The sequence below is a fragment of the Carettochelys insculpta genome, chromosome 16 (genome assembly GCF_033958435.1).
Source record: "Carettochelys insculpta isolate YL-2023 chromosome 16, ASM3395843v1, whole genome shotgun sequence".
NCBI lineage: Eukaryota > Metazoa > Chordata > Testudines > Carettochelyidae > Carettochelys > Carettochelys insculpta.
Window position 1 is genome coordinate 29,840,392 of NC_134152.1, and position 20,457 is coordinate 29,860,848.

The 20,457-nt window shown below is 42.0% G+C and overlaps 1 protein-coding gene across 4 annotated transcripts in view; it reads left to right on the forward strand.

Moving 5' to 3' along the window:
• The window catches only part of SDK1 (sidekick cell adhesion molecule 1), a 727,049-nt gene that overhangs the window by 674,721 nt on the left and 31,871 nt on the right, over positions 1 to 20,457 (forward strand). For all 4 annotated transcript variants that reach the window (XM_075010599.1, XM_075010598.1, XM_075010600.1 and 1 more), the window contains 5 exons: positions 6,516 to 6,631; positions 8,330 to 8,516; positions 10,077 to 10,214; positions 15,462 to 15,623; positions 16,879 to 17,004. In XM_075010599.1, the coding sequence (XP_074866700.1) occupies positions 6,516 to 6,631; positions 8,330 to 8,516; positions 10,077 to 10,214; positions 15,462 to 15,623; positions 16,879 to 17,004 (729 nt within the window). The remainder of the gene's footprint in view (positions 1 to 6,515; positions 6,632 to 8,329; positions 8,517 to 10,076; positions 10,215 to 15,461; positions 15,624 to 16,878; positions 17,005 to 20,457) is intronic.

Below are 20,457 nucleotides of genomic sequence, written 5' to 3' on the forward strand. Positions count from 1 at the left end.
TAAAGATCCAGATAACAAAGAGTATACTGTATTGAATTTGTGTACCGAGAGGGAAATTGCCAGATAATTTAGTCCCAAAATGTGACCTACCCTGAAATGGCTAGAACTGGGTGAACAACATCTAGATAGAGTGTCTGTTTCTAAAAGATCCCATTCCGACAGTGAAAAACTGCTTCATAGCTGCCTGTTTCTATACCATGAATTAACCAACTGTCTTGGTTACACTATGGTGTATGTACAGTGATGGTATACCATTAATGTTGTTGGAGGGGATGTAAAAAACGGTACAACATCCAGCACCTTCATTCCTCAAAGGTGTGATCTTTGATTTCCCATTTATTTTTTTTTCCCCCAAAGAACATCTTGGTGCTTTCTCCCAGGTTTTCCCTTATATATGGGAAGAAGTTACCTGAGCATTTGAGAAGCTGTCTCTTGGTCTTCCTTTACATTAGCTCTTTAAAACCTTCCTCCGTTTTGATATCTGCAAATAATTCTACAATAATGAGGCAGCTGATTTGCTGTGGCCACTGCTTCTCATGCTGATCACTGTCATCTCACAGCTTCCTTCTTCTCCTGTTTTATTCAGTCTGGGTTTTTTAATCCACCTATTCTCTGCAGTCTTATGTTGTAAAACTTTCAGGAAAATTGATATATTTTTATTAACTGTTTGTACAGTTTGTAGCACAACGGGATCCTGACTTCTGGGTGTTACTGTAATAAAGATAATGATTAGAGGAGAATAAAAGCAGGCAGGCTAATTTCAGGCTCTCACTGAAGAAAAGAAGAAAATAACCCTTGGTAGATTTAAAAAGGAGAAGATGTGTTAGCAAAAGAGAAACACAGAATTGTTTAAAATTTGTGGAATCAAGGAGAGTCATGCTTAATAGCATGCTGTAGTCCATGATTGTTTCACTACAGCCTTCTCTTCAACTTTCATCTGAGTGTTGTCGGTATAAAAAGCAAGCTCCAGAGGGCAAAGATTTTGTTCTATCCTTGTCTGTAAATTGCTTAGCATAATATTGACATTATATAAGCAATAATAAAATCAGTTGAGAGAGATTCTCGGCTCTCCACAAATATCACAGACACAACAATAGCAGCAGGGAGCATTTCATAAAGAAAGTTATTATGTTTAAACTATAAACCACAAGGATTTGTAGCCTATGGAGTGCTACAAAGCATCATAGCAACTGTCACTAAGACAAGAAATGAAAGGCCGACTGTAACCTCATATTAGTGAGAAGTTCCACTTGCTACACAACCTTAAGAGGCAATACTCCAGACTAACATCAAGAAGTACAGCTGTTCTTACATAAGCAACTATGTTTTGTGGTGTGCGTGTAATTCTCCCACCACTCAAATTGAATACAAAGCCAGAAGAGACCAGTGTAATCATATACCTGATCTCCAGGCTATAGGGATTCTTTGAATTAATTGCTATATGAACTAGTGCATAGTGTTTAGGGGGAAAATATCCAATCTTCATTTAGAAATTGCTCTTGAGGGAAAAATTACCATAACCCTGGGTCAGTCGTTCCAGTGATTAATTGCTTTCAGATGTTTTTTAAAGAAGTGTTTTCCAATTCCAATTTCATCTTTTTTTCTGACTTTAACTTCTTGCAATTGGATCTTCTTATACTTTCATCTACTAAAGAGAAGATATCATTAATTTTTTCCCCCCGTAGGTACTTTAAACTGTGACTAAGCTACTCTTTCACCTTCTCTTTGTTAAGATAAATAGAGAAATTCGAGGAGCTCAAGCACTGCAAGGCATGTTTTCCAATCCTGAAATCGTTTTCACAGCTCTTCTTCAAACACTGTGCAATTTATCAACATCTTTCTTGAACGTGTGGACACCAAAACTGGAAACAGTATTCCAGTAGTATTCAGACTGGTGCTAAACAAAGAGGTAACGTAACCTCTCTGATTCTAGTCAGTAGTCCCCTGTGTATTTGTCCAAGGCTCATCTCAGCCATTTTGGCCATAGCATCACACTGGAACCTCATGATGAGCTAATTATTCACCATGACCATCAAATCTTTTTGAGAGTCATCTCACACCCATCCTGTAAGTGTGGCCTACATTCCTGGTTCCTACATGTATAACTTCACATTTGGCCATGTTCAAATATACTTTGTTTGCTTACTTCCAGTTTGCCAACTGATCCCGATCTCTCTGGATCAGTGACCTATCCTCCTCGTTATTTAGTTCTCCCCTATTTTTGTGTAAGTTGCAAATGTTGTCAGTCATATTTTAATGTTTTCTGGCAGGCTGTTGATCAAAATATTAAATAGCATAAGATCAAGAACTGATTCTTGTGAGACACTACTATAAATAGACCAGCTTGATGATTCCTCATTTACAACCACCGGTTACACTACAGCACTCTTTCAACAGAAGTCAGTGTCGGAAGACATTTCCTGATAAAACTTCTGTCTACAGAGAGCAGCCGCACACAAAAGCCAATTGGAGGAGCACTCGGCTCTGTTGACAGAGCAGCTGGACTGCCTGGAAGCTCTCTTGACAAAACAGGCATCCAGAAGCAGAGCAAACAGGGCTGCCCATTGTTGTGGATGCCCTGTCTGGCCAGAGGAAGCTCCCCAGAGCATCCACACAGCTTTTTTGTTGACAGAATCTGTCAACAGCAGCGTTATGCCTCACTGCTGAGAGGCAGAATGCTGCTGGAGAAAGTGTTGAGTTTTGTTGACAAACTGTCAACAAAGTGCACTTTGTGTGTGCATGTTCCACCAGTTTTGTCAACTGGGTTTTGTTGGCAAAACTTGCTAGTGTAACTGTAGCCTTTGAGACCTACTAGCCACTTCTTCATCTACTTAATATGGGCCAGGTTAATTTTATATCAGTCTGGGTTTTTTCCCTTCTCAAAAGATAATTCAGTACCAAGTCACCTGCCTCACAGGAATCTAAGCAATTGCATCAACCATGTTACTTTTATCAGACAAACTTGTAATCTCATCGCATAAATTACTAAATTTAGTTGACAGGGCCTAGTTTTCATAAATCCCTGTTCATTGACATTAATTGTATTGCTCACTGTAGAGTTCTGTATTTGCTATTCAGTTACTTTTCCTGGGATTGATCTCTGGCCGACCAGTCTCTTTACCCAGCTCATCCTGTTCCCCCTTTTTAAATGCTGGCACAGCATTTGCTTTCTTCCAGTTCTCTGGAGCTTAATGTGCCAAGAGCTGCTGAAAATCAACGTTAATGGCCCAGAGTAAATGCCAGTTCCACCAGTACTAACAATACAGGGAGCTCTTTTGTAGCTTGGACACTGGGTGTTTTAACTGCCATGTTACCTAATGGTGACTGGCACTTGCAGCTCCCATCGACTTTACTGTGGGCCAAACATTAGGCTATTTATATTTTGGGTGTTAAATAGAAATTTAGATGTCAGATCATAAGCACTCATGTTAGCAAATTTTGGCTCTAGCATTCACCTTTTTGTGTCTACATGTGGTTATCTTTAATTTGCAGTTCTTGTGACATTCTGTTGGCATCCCACCAATCCCTAATTAGTGTTTTTATTATTGTATTACTTAATTATGCAATATGCCCATTCAGCTCCTTACTCTCTTGGTGTGTTACTGAGCAACTCTCTAAAAGCAGCAGCCTCAGAGGTGAACTGAAATCCTATTAAAAATGTGATTGCAAAAAGCTGTATGAGATCCCAAACCAGAATACATGTGCCGACAGAAATTACAACTAAATACATTTTTCAGAGGAATTGAAATGCTTTTTACCTGTCGAGTGCTGAGTTCAGGCCCTGGAGTTCTGTGTCTCTCCTGCTAAAGTTGATAATGTCACTAACACCTAAACTAATGTCAAGGGTGCAGTCCCACCCTGTTTTATGTTTTACTCAGGCCAGCAGCTATGAAAAAGACAGAGCCCTGAAATCTTTTAACTGAATTCCTAGAAGGCAAAAAGCCTTTCTAGTCACCTTTAAAATGTACTTGCTTGTACTGAAAAAGTCTACCTGTGCATGCAGTGAAGGTTTTGGAGTGTCGAACAGGAATGATTTTAGGGATATGTCTCAGTTTTTTAAAAACATTTCACTTTGCCCTTAATGTAATATGCTGCATACAGAGCACTGAGCATGAGCGGTACTATTCTGATTTCTCCATTTATTTCAGCAGGAAATCTGTACATGGGGAAAGCATCAGAGTTCGAAAGTTGGACAACGAGATAGACTCATAGGGCACCAAATCAAACAACATTTGCATGTCATCAGGATTCTAGGGCTGTAAATAGGAGAGTCAGGGTGGAATGATCACTGGCATTTTAAACATTATGTTGTCTAGACAGGCTCTGGAAAAAGTTACGTGACATGGTCAAAATGACAGCAATCTCACGCAGTGTTGTTTGCAGCATTGGAACCCAGCACTGGGATGTTGAAGAAGAATGTGAGGGCAGATGTAACCTCAAAACAAAATCCCTCTGTCAATACAAGCCATCCAGTTGTGTCACTCTGTAGGACAAAAGTAGATTGTAAAACTGACCTATTTTCTTCTGTGGTTATACATTTTTCTGTTTTCTGCAGCATGGCATCCTCAGTAGATCTCAAAGCTACATTTTCAGGGTCTCTGTTGTAGGGTGTCTACTGTATGATAAGCTTGGTTGCACTCCCTGATGTGTGCAACAAAGCCCTCCACATCTGAGCATTTCTGGTCCAAGGTAGCGATATGAAGTTGCACTGAGCATCAAGAGAGCTTGCTGCTGCATTCACATCCCTGGTGAAATCTGGAAGAGGGGCTGGTTGGATCGCAGAGCAGCAATTAGATGAGTTTGCTTGACAAAACAAGGCCAGCTTGTGTTTGATTTATACCCCTTCTAACCACATGTATTTGACACATCCAACTGAAAAAAAGCTAAAACCCAATAATAAGCAAACAGTTTTAACTGAGCACTGGGATAATGACCCTGCTCAATTTTGCCTTTCACATTTTAATTGTGCAACAATAATTTTGCAGTAGGGTTGCCCATGGCAAACATGGAAAAGACTTTCACTTTATTTATGTTTTGGTTTATTAATGTGGCTGTTAAAATTCCTCCAGTTAGTTTTGATTGAATTGTTGTTTTGTATGTTTTTTGTGTGATTCTGTCGTTTAATGGAGCGGTAAATAAGAATTTCTGATAATGAGCCCAAGCATCTGTCACAACAACCTGGCACTGGTTATTAACATTTCCATTAACGGCAGGGTGGGCAGTGATAATATGGAAACCACACAGTTAGAACAAAATAAATAGTTGGTGTCAGGCTGAGTGGGTGTTAATTACTATTTTATTTTATAACCCTGGAAGGCGGATGGGTAGGGGAGAGTCTGACTTATGAAGGTCATTCTCTCTAAATAAGGAGCTCTCTAGAGGAACAGATAACCACGGCTATCTTTCTTGGATGGTGAATGTTTCATCACTTCTTTTTGCAATCTATAAATGGGCAGGGAGCACAGAGATAGTTCTCTCACTGAAGGCAAAGGCTGCAGTACCATCTGCACATACACAGGGAGAAGGTAGGAGGGGTATTGTTTTATGTCCTGCCATCTCCTTCCCATTCTGAGAGCTCAAAGACCAGGTGTGTAGACATGTTTTTCTGTAACCAGGACATGTGTTGTTTGTTAAGAGCTGCTTTAGGCTAAAACAGCAGGTCTAGGAAACTGACCATCCACACCAGTCACACGGAGAGAAGTTCCACTTACACAGAGCTAGACTGCAGCAAAGGGAAAGACTATGTGCCTCAGGTGCACAAGGAGGATAGCTTTGTCTTCTGGTAGGGTGCAGTACAAAGGAGACATGGCAAGCATGTGAATAAATTACACAGTAAGCCAGAAAGAGACAAGATTCTAGACTGTGTCTATAGCTGAAGATACAGAGAAATCACAACTAAAAAGTATCAAAATCCATTTACTGTACAGAACCCATTCCTCTGATTGGATTGTTTCTAAACGATTATGACAGTTTAGAGACTCTCACCACCCTCCTGTTGCTTTTTGTGCTTGGAGCCCCAGTTGTTTGATCCTTATGGCAGCAGACTGCAAAGTGGAAACAGGACCTTATGGTGACTCTTGCTAAGGAGCAAGGTTGAGGGAACCTGCTACATTTATCTTTAACAACTGGCTGTTCAGGAAAGCAAAGTCACGGCAAAACATTTGCGTTTGGAACTTAGTTAAACACCAATAAGGAGATTTTTCTTGGCCATTTTCTTCTGAAAGAACTGCCTGTTGGCCTGATTGTACCCAGCTGGTCTGGGATAGAGAATGCAACAACATCCAAGAAGTACAATTGATTCTCATTCTGCCTGCCCTGCAAGTGTTTATCTGAGATTTGTCTAGCTGTTAGATGGATTTAAAGCTGATTCTGTTTTTTAGGTCGCTTGTGGCATAAACAAAGAGACTAACCTGGTCATTCCATAAATGGAAAAGTACAACTTGGATATCAGTCTAGTTCTGCTTGTCACTATTAATTCTCTTTATTTCCCTCTCTTACTCTCTCTCTCTCTCTAGCACCAGCAATGGCTCCACAGAACATCCAAGTGAACGCCCTTACTGCAAGCCAGCTAGAGATCACCTGGGACCCACCTCCTGTTGACAGCCAAAATGGGAACATACAAGGCTACAAGGCAATACCTCTTTCCTACTGCTTCCATTTTCTTACTTGGCTTCATAATTGTAAAATAATCTTCCTACTACAGTAAACCCTCGATTTAATGGACCCTGATTTAAAAGAATTTGAAAATAATGGATGCTGTCTGCCAGCCCTCCGCCTCCCCAAAATGAATGATGGCAACTCACCAGAGCCACCTCTGCAGCTGCCAGCACTGGAAGAGCCAGCACCGGGGCCAGAGGAGCTCCCTAGCGTGCCTTGCAAGATGCCTCCGGTCCTGCAGATTCTGATTTAGTGGACTTTTAGCATTAACAGACACCCGTTTCCCCCCATTAGTCAGTTAAATCAAGGGTTTACTGTACTGCGACCTTTGCTGCACAGAGGCAAACTAAAGCAATGCTCAGGCTACGGTAACAAAGATGGCTTTATGTCCCAAAACCAGAGCGAGAGTATGAGGCGAAGAAAAAGAGAAGAGGGTATTAATGGTCGATGGAAATTCATTGCATACAGAGAGTGGGGAGCAGGAAGCATGTGTGCTCCAAATACCAAAGGCACAGGAAATGTGGGAGTGGGAACTGGCAGCTGTTACAAGCCGTTAGAAAGAGCCATGTCAGATTTCAGAGTTTATTTTGTTTCTTTGACAAAATTAAACAGTAGTATTTATTGCACTTGGTTTGCAGAGACGCAAGACACGTTGCAGAATGGTCTTGTTTTGTCACTCCAGATGGGAGAGGATCCTTTGAGAGAGGAAGTGGCCAAGGCTACAAATGCTGGAGGGTGGCCTGAGTTCAGCATCTGGTTCTCCTTTTTTCCATGTATCTAGGTCTGCAAGTGAAGGAAAGCCAAGCCATTGAGAGGGAAAAATCTGGCGTTACTTCTTGGCAGTAGCGAGTGATTTCATATGTCAATTTATGTACATTCTCTCTTGTATGTGTATAGATACTTCTAATAGCTCAGCTTGTTGAGCCATGGTAGACACTTGGCTCAGGCCCTGATTGCTTTATAGCTCTCACTGCCAGGCCTATGCACAAAACAGCACTACCAGTGGCTTTAAAGGTAGCCTATTGGAATCAACATCTCTGGAGTTTAAATGACATGGCTTCAGGGTAAGAATTATGTGACAGAAAAGACGTGGCCGGGGGGAGGGGAGGGGAGTATCTACGTGGCAGCTGAAGAGAGAGCCTTTTTCACTCTGTCTAGTAAATTGGTAGAAGTTGAGCAGAAGAGTACCTAAAAGATTAAGGAGGCTGCACTAAACACTTAATGATCGTACTGTTTGGGTTGATACTTCTCAAAGGAGGTTGATCTATGTCCCAGACTAGGGCTTTTTCTTGTGTAACCATACCCTCTAATGGGCAGCTCATACCAAAGGATGCTTTGGTACCTGGCCACTTATTGTTGTGTTCTGAAAGGTTTTATTTCATGTCACTATGTCATCTCAAATTATCTGTACAATTATTTTTTAAAAGGCCCATCTTAGGAAAATATCTTTAAACCAAAGGGGAATTTTCCTTGAAAAAAAAAAATAAGGTCTTCAGGATTGCGCAAAGGGTGAATAAGACTCTTATATCCCTACAGCTGAATGATCCAAAGCTAAACCTGCCAACATCTTACTGATCATAGGGAAGCAAGAGTACCTGTTTTACAGCCTGCACCTCATTGAGGCTATAATCTGAGTGCAGGATTGACATCAACATCTCTCTGTTTTGAACAGATTTATTATTGGGACATGGACAGCCAGAATGAAACGGAGAAAGTAAAGGTCCTTTTCCTCCCAGAGACAACAGTTCGCTTGAAAAATCTGACCAGCCACACCAAATACATGGTCCGCATATCTGCCTTCAATGCAGCAGGAGATGGACCAAGAAGCAGCCCCAGGCAGGGCAGGACACACCAGTCTGGTATGAGATTATTTCCCTTTTTCAAACCACAGTTTAACTGGTTGGGGATTCTGATCATACAAGGAATCATCTTGTGTGTCTGAAGATATGAAACACAATGCTGTTGGGTGGTCATGTGTTAGAGCTGATTGCTGGCTAAATTATTGCATTGTCTTTATGGTTGGACAGACATTTTGGATCAAGTCAACCTTTTGGGAAGGGTTTTCTGAATTGATGTTGCAATATGAAATAGAACAAGCAGGGATAGCAATAGAATATCTGTCACAAACTGATCCAGCAAAAGACAATGGAACTGATTCTGACCCTACCAACTGGTGTACATCAGGAGTAACTCAGCTGAAGTGACCCTCCTCTGGAATCCCCACTCATGCATCTGACGAGACGGTCTTTGCCCACAAAAGCTCATTCTCCAAAATATCTGTTAGTCTATAAGGTGCCACAGGACTTCTTGTTGTTTTTTCAATTGAAGGAAGTGGAGTGGAGATACACTGATAAAACCATGGGAGAGGAGAATCATGCTCTCTTTGTTTTTTATTGGGCTTCTGGCACAATGTACAACCACAGTAAGTAATAACAGTGCTGGAGATTCTAATCCCCAAGGGGACACATTCAGTGGATGTTCTGTAGCCATTAGGTTCTGTGAGAGAGAGTGCACCAACAGCAGACTCACTCTTAATGTATTTCTGTCTCTGACCCCTGACTTTTTTATCACTGGGGAAGACTATACAATGCCCTCTGGCTCTTTTGGGGTCTCATAACTACCCAAGAAACTGATATTCCACAATGGAAGTCTGTATGCCCATCTGAAACTGGAGATTGCTGCATAGGATTGAGAATGATACTCTTGTCAGTGGAGAGAGCGCACACAAAGCATTATGCATCATTTAAATCCTCAGCACCGGAGTGGCTTTGCTCCACCATGCAGCGACAAAGGGGTGCAGCAGGCAGCACACATAACAGTCCCTATGCAGTGGTTTAACATAAAATGTCATCAGCATGCACATGGTTTCCAGCCCAACAATTCCATAGGAAAAGTTTGGATGCTTAGTCAAAGTGAGACCCAAACATGAAAGCAAGCTGAGGACAGATGTGCACATGTACAAACAATATATTTGGGTACAGACCTGGCCTGCACAGGCACTTTGGACACTTTTGTGCTCAACATGTGTAGCCACTTAACTACTGGAACCTGAAGCCATAAACCCCTGGTCTTTTTCTCTCACTCATTTTTATGTCTTCCACTCCCAAAAAAGTTGTAGAAAAGGGATTCTTGCCATCCTGGTGATGCAGTCATTTGGAAATGAATTTCTGTTTACTTACGGAGTTTATTCATCTCTGTCATGTCTTCCTCCTATCCTGTTTCATTTCAGTTTTGCAATTTAGTCTCTGCTGATTTTAGAACACTTTTCCAATCAATTTCAGGAAAACCCAATCCTGTCCATGATTCCTGTTCTCAACTTCTTTCCTTTAGATTTACACTGGGCAATAAATACCATTTCATAATATGTATACCATGTTAAATCTTCCTACTGCAAGTCAGAGTGTTTGTAATCCTTTCAGCTCCAAGTGCTCCCAGCTTCTTGGCATTCTCCGAAATCACTTGCACTACACTCAATGTCTCTTGGGGAGAGCCAACGGCAGCAAATGGAATCCTACAGGGTTACCGAGTGGTCTATGAGCCTTTGGCACCAGTCCAAGGTAAGTAAGCCCCAGAGAACCTATATATTCAGGCTAGTGGGAAAAGCATCATTGTGCCTCTTATCTCTGTCTAGCTTCCTTCTCCTCTCCATCTGGATTCTACCCGTAGCAGTGATGATTTGGGAAAACTGTGGGTACTCTTTATGAAATCTTTGAGATGATGTATATATTTGTACCAAGCTGGAAATTTCATTTAGAATGCAGGGCTAGTTGCCTCTCTGCAGTCTTGTTTAGGTATCTTCCTGATACACGCTCAGCTCAGGCTGTGACCCTGGTTTGAGCCTAAGCACCCCTTCTGTCCACATGCAAATCAGTCTGACTTGGGTCAATGAGCGCTAACAACCCTGAGCTGAAGACTCTGCTAAGAGGGTGGGTCACAGCCCCTGTTCTGCTGGTGCTCGGGATTAGTCCTTGTCATTTTACAGCTCGAATAGCAGACTTTAATTGGAAGAGCTGCACATTGCACTTAATGCAGTGCAGGTCTCTAGTGCAGAGCTGGAATCACTGAGTCCACTTATGTCTTTATTATTTTACTGCAAGTATTATTTTGGTATAGATGCATGTATTTCTCCTGCTATTCAAGTGAGAGTAATGCTGTGTTTTGGTCATGTGCAAAGTCAAATTGTGGTGTCTACTACACTTGCTTGTGTGCCCCAGAGAGAGTTAAACCACCACCAGAAGGCTCACACCTTTGGTGAGGTTCAAAGAGCCAATGTGTTTAAGATGTGGGGCCTACACTGGTTGTGGGGACTGGGCAATAGATTAGGTGGCCTAAACTCTCAGGAGTGGGCATTTGATAGAGACTAGGTACCTTGTGTTGGCATCCCATGTGTTAGCTTTCAGTGGGACCACAGTCACCTTTAGAAGAGGAGAAGGGCAGTGGTAGAGATTTAGTTGCAGTTGTGTGTTTATACTGAGTTTTCAGATATCATTTTTAACCTAGCACTAGATATAATCCCAGCTGACAACAATATGACAGTCACAAATGCATTATTAATTTGCCAGCAAGATCAGCAGAGAAGGAATTGGCAATCTCCTCTGAAAACAAATGTAAAATCATTCTAAAGATGAGTTGGAAAAGATTAAAAAGTTTAGGGAGGGAGTTATTAATATTTTTTATATTCCTGATAAATTTCCAGTAGTTCAACAGGGTGGCCAGCTTTGGCAGAGCGACAGCGGGTAGAGTAATTTCAACCATTGCCAATCCATTTTACACTTATTTCAGAAGGAATAAGGATATCAATCACTCGTATTTGTTTCTGCTGTAAGGAATAAAGAATTTCTTTTATAGCTGCCTTTCTGTGTTTTATGTGTGGGGAAAGTTGCATTCAGCAATGAAAGTAGGAGAATAAAAGTACTTTTACCCTTTGTTGCTAGTAGAGCTTCAGCATGAAGAGCTAATGCAGAACAGGTGTAAAATTCTGACCAGGAAACATGGACAGGGCACACAGGACAGTCAGTTACTTTGGAATTTTCCTGCTTCTTATTCTCTTGTACATAAAACTTAAAGGGAATTTCCACCTTTTTTGTGTTTGAAATATTCTTGTCTGGTACTGAATTATTCCTTTCATGAGAGCAGCTGGGCTTTCTCTGCAGTCAGTCAAATCTCGTTCTTCATCATATAATCTGATTGCTTGTAGAGTAAGGAAGGACTTTCCCCCTTCTCTGTCCCATATCTATAGATTTGCACAATTGGCCGCTTCATTACATAGGAAGGGATTACCTTCTTCTGCAGCTACAGATTTTGGCTTCTGCTGGAGGCAGGATATCAGACTAAATGGATTACTGTTGTGGCAAAAAATATGTTTCTGTACAGTTGCTGGAGATGGACGTCAGGGTAATGGCATATCATGCATGTGCCATTACTCTGTACAGCAGAGGAGCACAAAATTCATGAACCTTCGTGACAAACACACCTGCTAAAATATCTGAAGCAGGGGAGCCAACAGCTTCCACTGGCTCCTAGGCAAGGTCTGTGGAGATGGGAGTGGCTCCTGCTCTCAGAAGAGTCATAGTCTTGGGCAGAATGAACAGGGCTGGGCAGCCAGCCCTGAACACCACTCAGACCATAGCACATCCCTACCCCAGCCCGCAGAGTGGCACAGTGTGTGGGCAGTGATTTAAAAGTCCTGGGGCTCAGCTGCTGCAGCTGTCACAGTTGCAGTGGCAGCATATGAGCCCTGAGCCCCTTTGACTCACCAGGCCCTGGGGCAACTGCCCTCTTTTCCTGCTTCCCTTCCCATTGGCAGGCCTGATCTGGAGTTTCCCAAGCATTTAACCACTTCAGAGGCTTTTCAACTTCAGCATTCACCTCAGGATTCCAGCAGCCTGAGACAGGTAAAGTCCCAGCTAAAAGCACCACCTAAAAGATGGTCATCAGGAGCAGCTGGGTCGGAGAAAACAGAAAGAGTTGCAAAGGGGAATGCAGCCACAAATGGCTCTTGGTCCATCCGAACCCATTCCTCATAGATGTGTTGCCCCCTCTTCACTTATAGGTGGCCAAGAAGGAAAAGTTTATGCTGTAGTATTGGAGTTCCCATTGCTGAAAATAAAGAGAAATGTGGGATGAGTGTGCATGTGTGTTGTCTTCCCTTTTAATTAATTGGCATTGGTGGCAATTACAATGGACAAGAAAAATGAGACTCCAGTGTCACCCTCTCATCTCCATATCTGATAGCAGTAAATCATTTTCCCTTCCTCTGTTCTACTTCTCAGATCTCTTTGGTGCTTTCTCTCTCCTTGTACATTGTACGTCTAGTTTATCCCATTCACCCTGACATGCTTTTCCCCTTCTCTGACTGCCCCACTTGTACCCTGCATGATACCAAATCCTCCTTCCTTAATCTGTTTTGTCTCATCTTCCAACTCCTGATTTTGTGCCTTTTCCTGTAGGACTTGGAACAACCTCTCTGTCACTGGCTCAAAGCACCATTTAAAATCTTCTTCCTTTGCAAAGCTAAGCCTTCCTTCAGTCTTTTTCTCTGGTACTGTCTTCTCCCCATCATTCATATTTAGATGTTTACTCTTTTCTATTTTACCAATAACCAACAACAAAACAACTTTGGAGCCTTTTATCACAGCTGGGACGTGTAGGATTGAAAAGAATTGTTGAAATTTCAGAGTCTTGTTTTTCAGTGTTTTGTTGGATTATGTGTCCACATTTATCACTCAGAAGTTAAATAATATAGCTAGAGGTAGAGAGAGACATTTTGCAGCTTGGAACTTTTTCTGTGCTTAAATTTAAAAAGAGGATTCTTTAATTAGGAAGTTGTAACTGGGATGAAACTTTTATCAAAGGCCCTTTGTAAAATTTTTTAAAATTTACCTAATACACTTGCATCCTGAAAGTGGATGGTAATTTGCATAAACTACATCAAAAACTGGAAATTCCATTCAGAAAATATTCCCTGAAAACTGCAAAACAAGTACACTCCTGACAACAACCTGTCTTATTTGTTTGGAAAGGGCTATACACATTTATTTCACTGACAAATTTTGAAAGGACACTGTCAACGCAGATTACTGCCAAAATTTTTGAGTTTGTAAAACAAATTTATACAAACTTTAAGGAATGTTTCCATTACTTTAGAGAATTCCAAGTGAACATAGTTGTTTTCAAATAATGAGTCCCCTGCAGTTTTTGTAACTGAAAAAGTGCAGCATTGAGAACCTGAATGTGAAACTGACTCTAAAAATTAGTGAAAGAAACTTAACTGATTTTAATTCTCCAAAGACGGAGGACTGTGTTTGAGAAAAAATGTTGCATAAAGAGTGAAAATTAGATAGAACCATTAAAATTCTTGCAGGCGTGATCCGAAGAGATGACAGTAACATAGTTAAAGAAATTATAGACTACAAGGGTAAGGCTGTAAAAATCATGGCACAGAAATTGCAAAACTGGGGGAAGTGCCACTGAAGTAATATTAGTCACATTTGTGCCATTCTGATTCTGGACTCCTCCAGCAACTGGAGAGTCCCTCACTGCAACTCAGACAACTTTACGGATCTTTCTCAGCTATGACTGCCTCCTGGGTCTGTCCTGAATGTTTCCATTACTTTAGAAAATTTCAAGTGAAAACAGTTGTTTTCAAATAGTGAGTCCCCTGCAGTTTTCATAACTGAAAAAGGGCAGCATTGAGCCCAGAATCCCTTCAGTGCTGCATGCTACGCCCCCACCCGACACATCATTCCTGTGCCCAGTATTCCCAGTCTTTTTACCTGGCTAAAGGGGCCTTGTGATGGGATGGATTAAGCCTCAATGCCCCCTATAGGAGACCAGAGGCTTTGCCACACCCCATCCCCGTGAGCAAAGCAGAAAAGAGGTCCTCCAAGCAGAATAGAGCGGCAGGACCCAGCAGGCTGGTTCAAAAGAAGCTGCTGGACTAGGGCCTGGCAGGTCTTCACAGGAGCTTGACCCTGGTAGCTCTATATACTGAATGGGAGACCAGTAGCGCTACAGACAGCTGCAAGTGTTGAGCTGAACTTAGACCTGGTGAGGACCAGATCCAGTGACCGAAGACTGCCCACAAGCTTCAGACAAGAACTGGTAGCACTGTTGGTGGGGTTAGTCAGAACCTTAAAGATGACCAGGCAGGGACCTTACAGGGCACCCCTTTGCCACAGAGGGGCGCTCGCAAGCAGGTAGACCACATTACAGGCTTGAACAGGGGAGAATCTCACTGTCCTGTTAAACAGTAATGCATTTGATGAGATTCACCACTGCAGTGCATGTTGTGTGGTCATTTACTTCAGTGTAAATTTTCCATTCTCAGTTTCCACTCGCTGTGCACTCACTTCATGCTGTTGTAAATTAAGCACAAGGTACAAGGCAAAGATGGACCTGGCACAGTCTGTTTTCACTGGGAGTAATGTTGCAGTAATGTCAAACACACCCTACATGGAGCTGCTCTGGCTTAGGAAGAGCTGAGCCTCTTGCAATCCCCTTCATTAGCTCTCTCTCCTTTTTTACCAGTATAATTAGTGAGGTTGTGTGCAGCCTCTTGATAATTTCCCAGTTGTGTTGTAAGGTTTTTTTCTTGTCAGTACCCACTTATCAAGCTTAAACTCTAATTACACTTATCTGTGCTGAAAATTGGCTATTATCACTACTTAAACTCGCACTAATTGTAAGAAATACTTTCTTAGCAAACTGCAAGATAATTTTACTTATCTAGACACCATAAGCTCTGCTCAATTGCTTTCCTGCACTGAACTCTCTCTTATTTCTCATCTGGATGGCTCTTCCAGGGGTGAGTAAGGTGGTGACTGTGGATATAAAAGGAAATTGGCAGCGCTGGTTAAAGGTCCGAGATCTAACCAAGGGGGTGACCTACTTATTCAGAGTGCAAGCCAGAACTATCACCTATGGACCTGAGCTACAAGCCAACATCACAGCTGGGCCAGCAGAGGGTAAGTGGAACCTTAGCAACGTGCAATAGACCAGAGCCAAGCACATTAATTCAATCCAACAGCAGGTAGTAATAAAGTGTATGTGCAAATCCATTTCTACTCTGAACAAGAATTAAGTCACAAGGGCTCTAGACATGATTTAGTGGGTTCATAACATTCCATGAAAAACATTGTTCCTTTTTTATGAAATCCAAAAAGACTGACCACAAAATCTTGGTAAATTAATTGAAAGACAAACTGACTAGCCAAGGGAATTCAAATCTGTGCCTCTACATCTTGGTCCTGATTCTGATTGCATTGATCACTCTCCTAATTCAGACCTGGATTAGCCTCATGTAAATCAGTGGAGATTCATGAGTGTAGAACTGGTGTGAGTTCAGAGTCATTCCCTCATATCTTTAAGCTTTGGCTTACATACATGAAATATGCTCTGACATTCTCACCATATGCAGAGTGAGAAAGAGCTGTCTTAACTTCAGGCCCCTGACTTTTGTAGGTTTGGGCACCATGATCCTTTGTTGATAAAAAGATGATTCACTTTAATCATTATCATTAGTGGCAAGAAAAATTAAATGTCTCAAATGATCTCTGCCTGACCAGGAGTCCGTAAAGCGTCTGGGTAGTATTCATGCACTATTCTATTTTGTCTCCTGGACCTCTGGATCAAACAAAAATTGCACCACTCCCTTGTGAGTCATCATTTGAAGATGATATATGATCATAAATAGCCGTCCTATAATGTTTATGCAACAGGTATAATGTTCCTGAAACACTGTATGTACCATTTACACATGATAGTTGCACATGATGCAGTTTAACTCAGCCTCATGCCCTCATCACAGGCATTAAAACTACTAGTCCAGTAGGATGTGCTAATGACAAATTGTTGAATGACTGGATGGGGCAGCATGTCTTTACTTCTGCTTTCTTGTTGTGCTGAGTGGAGGCAGGAATACCAGTGAGAATATGCAGATGTTTGCGAAGATGTACATGGTGAAAATAATGGGGTGGGTTTTTTTTTTCTCTCTGCTTAGTTGATGTATGTACCCCTGTAAAACTCAGCAATTGATATTTTAATCTGTGTGCTCAAACCAGGGAAGAATTTGGATCAGAATCCTATTCAACTGGTTTATCCTGTGTATGTGTTCAGCTTGTGTGGGTTGTTGTCATAGGCAGATTTCTGAAGAAGTTACAAAGTGTAATGTGATCACCTTTCCCACCCCGTGATATTTGCTCTTCTGTTCTCATCCCTCAGGGTCTCCTGGCTCCCCTCAGGAAATTCTGGTTACAAAATCTGCTTCTGGGCTGACTGTACGGTGGACTGAGGGTGATACAGGGGACAAACCTACAACTGGCTATATCATAGAGGCACGGTCATCAGGTAGGAGGAACAACTACTGAGGAAAAAAGGAAAGATAAAACATTGACAGCATTGGGCGGTAGGAACTTGTTCCTGTTAGTCTACACTTTAGTTGTAGTCACAGTGGAATAGTTTGAAGGAATTTATTTGTTCAGGAAGCAAAGTGATGGGAACTTTTGAAGGAAGATAAGGACATAGCTCTTCTTTTCAGAATGATCTCACCAACTGTTTTTGACATAGTTCCTATTTCTGCCTTTTGTAAATATATTAATTGTCATATTTCCTCCTGCTTGGAAATAGTTGCAGAATATTGCTGTGAGTCCTGTACCATTTCCTCTCGTTATGTCACCAATAAAGCTGCCAGTTATGGAACTAATGATAATAATAATTTGAAATAAAATACATGCATGCAAGCTCTGTGATGAAGAAAGCTCCTTGGGTGCATTACAAACTGTATTTGAGGATCACAGATCTATCACTGAAATATTCCTTTTCTGGGCAGAATGCAGCAGCTATCCTAGATTCATAAGACAACATGTCTTTTTGCAGTGGACATACAGAATACCTTCAGCAATTCATCTTGCAGGGATATTGCAATCAAGACAGCAAAGGGATTCTGTCCAGGGATCTTTATTTACTGTGGTGCCTGCACTTGGAGCTTGGGAGTGTGAATCCTGTTGCAGGAGACGTACCCATGCTAGGCCTAACGTTCGAATGTAGTTGCAGCAGTGCCACTCAGCTATGTGCTAGGGTCTTGAGACTGGCACATACCAGCCCATCCCTCGACTCACACTGATGTGGCTACATTCTGCTTATGAGAGCTTGCATGAGTATGTCTCCTCGAACCCCGAACTCCAAGTTTAGTCATACCATATAAGGGGTCAAAACCTCTTTGAGTGTCTGCACTGACAGATGGCATCTTCAGCCATATCCCCATTCTCAATAATGCTAGATGTTAATTCAGGCCTGTGTCAGAGGGAAACATTCTGGATTCCACTAAGGTTTTACTTAAGCACTCCCCCGTGCTGATCAGATTTTGAGATCTGACTAAACATTGTAATCCTCTTCCCTAAAGATACAGGCTCCCCTCTCACCTATGATGGAATTGTAAGGTTCAGCTGTGGTTCCATTGCCTATTCCTGATTTCAAGGACACAACCTTGGTAATGATTTTTTTCAAAGCAAGGTTCATAGAATGTGCATATTCTTAATGGTTTGACAGGTTCAAGTTTCAAAAGGTTTTAATAAACTGAGTTCAGGGCCTGCTGCTGCTGTAGTTTCCTCTTCTGGGGTATCCCAATAATTGCACCCAGACTTCTGTGAGTTAACAACAGCCCAACAATGCCATTCAGGTGTCATCTTAAACCCAAACAAATGATCTGATTCCCCCTTCATCATTTCTTTGGACCCTTACTGATCTCACCAGTTCTTTTTACAGATCTGTTTCTTACTGCCTAGCATTTTCTCAAGTCAAGCTTCTGAAAACTGTTGACTCTCAACCTTTTTACTTTTGCCTCTCACTGCAGGTAGCTGTATCCAGGCCTTTTCCTCTGGCTGGTGGGGAGGGCCTCTTCCCCCTTCCTCCCTGACCCTAATCTCCTCTGGGTTCCCCAAACAGCCTCCTTGTAGGTGTATCTCCCCAGTTATATCAAGGCTTCCCATATCAGCTTTCTCAGCTCCCCAGATCTCACTCTGAGCAAAGGAACTGCCAGGCATACTCCAGACTCTGGGTTTCTCTGAAGAGACCTCCCCTCAGTCTTTCCTAGACCTTGGTTTTCCTCTCTCAAAGGGAGCAGACCCAGCCCCATAGCAAACTTCATCCTTAAGCTGCCATTATCAGATACAGTCACCTGACCCAACCACTGGCTCAAGACCAGACTCGTCAGCTAGAACCAGAAAAGGCACAGGTGGAGCTAAGTCCAAATCCCTTAAAAAGCCCATCCTGTAACACTCAGGCAAAACAGTCATTGAAGCTTCTTAGCCTACTTTTACTCATCTGGACAAATGATGCTCAATAAAACAAGAGTGTTGGAGAGTGAGGCCCGTATCTCACTTGCCTGTCACCAACTAGCAAGAAGCTGTAAGTGCTGTGCTGAAAAAACAAGCTTTCACAAACTATAGGAGATTCATTAGCTTCAGCCTTTCTTTATAGCACCCTGGTGAACCTACTGTAACGTCTCATTATAGGCAGGAAACCCCAAGCTCTGATGTGTTCCCCTAGAACTGTAGAAACAAATTACGAGACTTCAAAAGGCACATTTCCAGGTAACAGATAACACTGCAATGCAAGTTATCTCCGCAGTTGCCTTTGTATCAAGGATATGACACCTGAACTCTTTCTCTTTGCCCTACTGGGCTCTTTTCAGTGAACTGCCTGGGGATTCATGGTATGTTAGCGCTTTGTGGAGAGAATGGTCCTTCTCTAGCAGGCCTGAGTCACATTAATTCATCCTGGTCCCACTCTACTGAGCCTGAAAACAAAGAGGGGAGAGAAGTCTCTTAATGCTGCTGCCCTCGGAACCTGATTGTTAAGCCATTTAATTCCTCCTCAGATTATTTTAATCCTATTCATGCTGCTGTAGTAAATGAACTGGCAATTTGTGTGTGAGATTCCTGTTCTTAGTTCTGGTTGAAGCTGTAGAGAGCATGAAATGTGATCCAAGTGGAGGCAAGGGACTAATTGGAATGTTTGCAGATTTTGAGCAGGCTTCAGCTTCATTTAAATACCTCATTCTTCCTCTTTTCTGCATGCAGGAATTTGCCATCTGAATTTAGAATTCAACAGAAGAAGAGGGTAATTCCTGCTGCCAGCGTGGGTCATTTCAGAAAAACATTTTTTTAACATAATGCTAAGAAGCTTCTCCTGCCTTCTAGGCTGTTAGCAAACAATGAAACACAGGCTAGAAAGACATTTGTTTTTGGTTTTTAATAGCTGCTGTTTCGGAGCAGAGCAGTTGACTGTTGCCTCGGACATACAAAACAAGAAAGGGAGGGCCCAGAAAGAGAAGCATCTAATCGGCAAATAAAAAGCTTTAGCATGGTGTCAATAGTTAAACACTGTACTATTACCTGAGGGCTTTGGATCTCAGGTGTTATCTATTATAAGCCTCATTACCCAAAACGTTAACTGCTGTATCATCTCATTTTTCCTGCTGTAGCTCTCTGCCAGAGCTGCCTTCCACCAGGGAAGGAGGGTGACAGTGTAATAAACACTAAGTTGCTGCTTCCTGTCAGGTTTTTCTTTGCACAGCTCTGTTTGACAGAGGTCCTTCTATCCTGTTGCCTTTTTCTTTTTATGTACACTGATAGGGTTATGTATCCTGCCTCTGCAATTCCCCTATATCTGTGTCAGGTGAGAAGTCTGCCTATCTCCTCTGCCTCTAGCAAATAAATCAGACATGGGCACAGAATGGACAGAGCTGCATTTTTTTCAGAGTGGGAGAAGTTTCAGAACCACAGAGAAGATCAGTCCCCC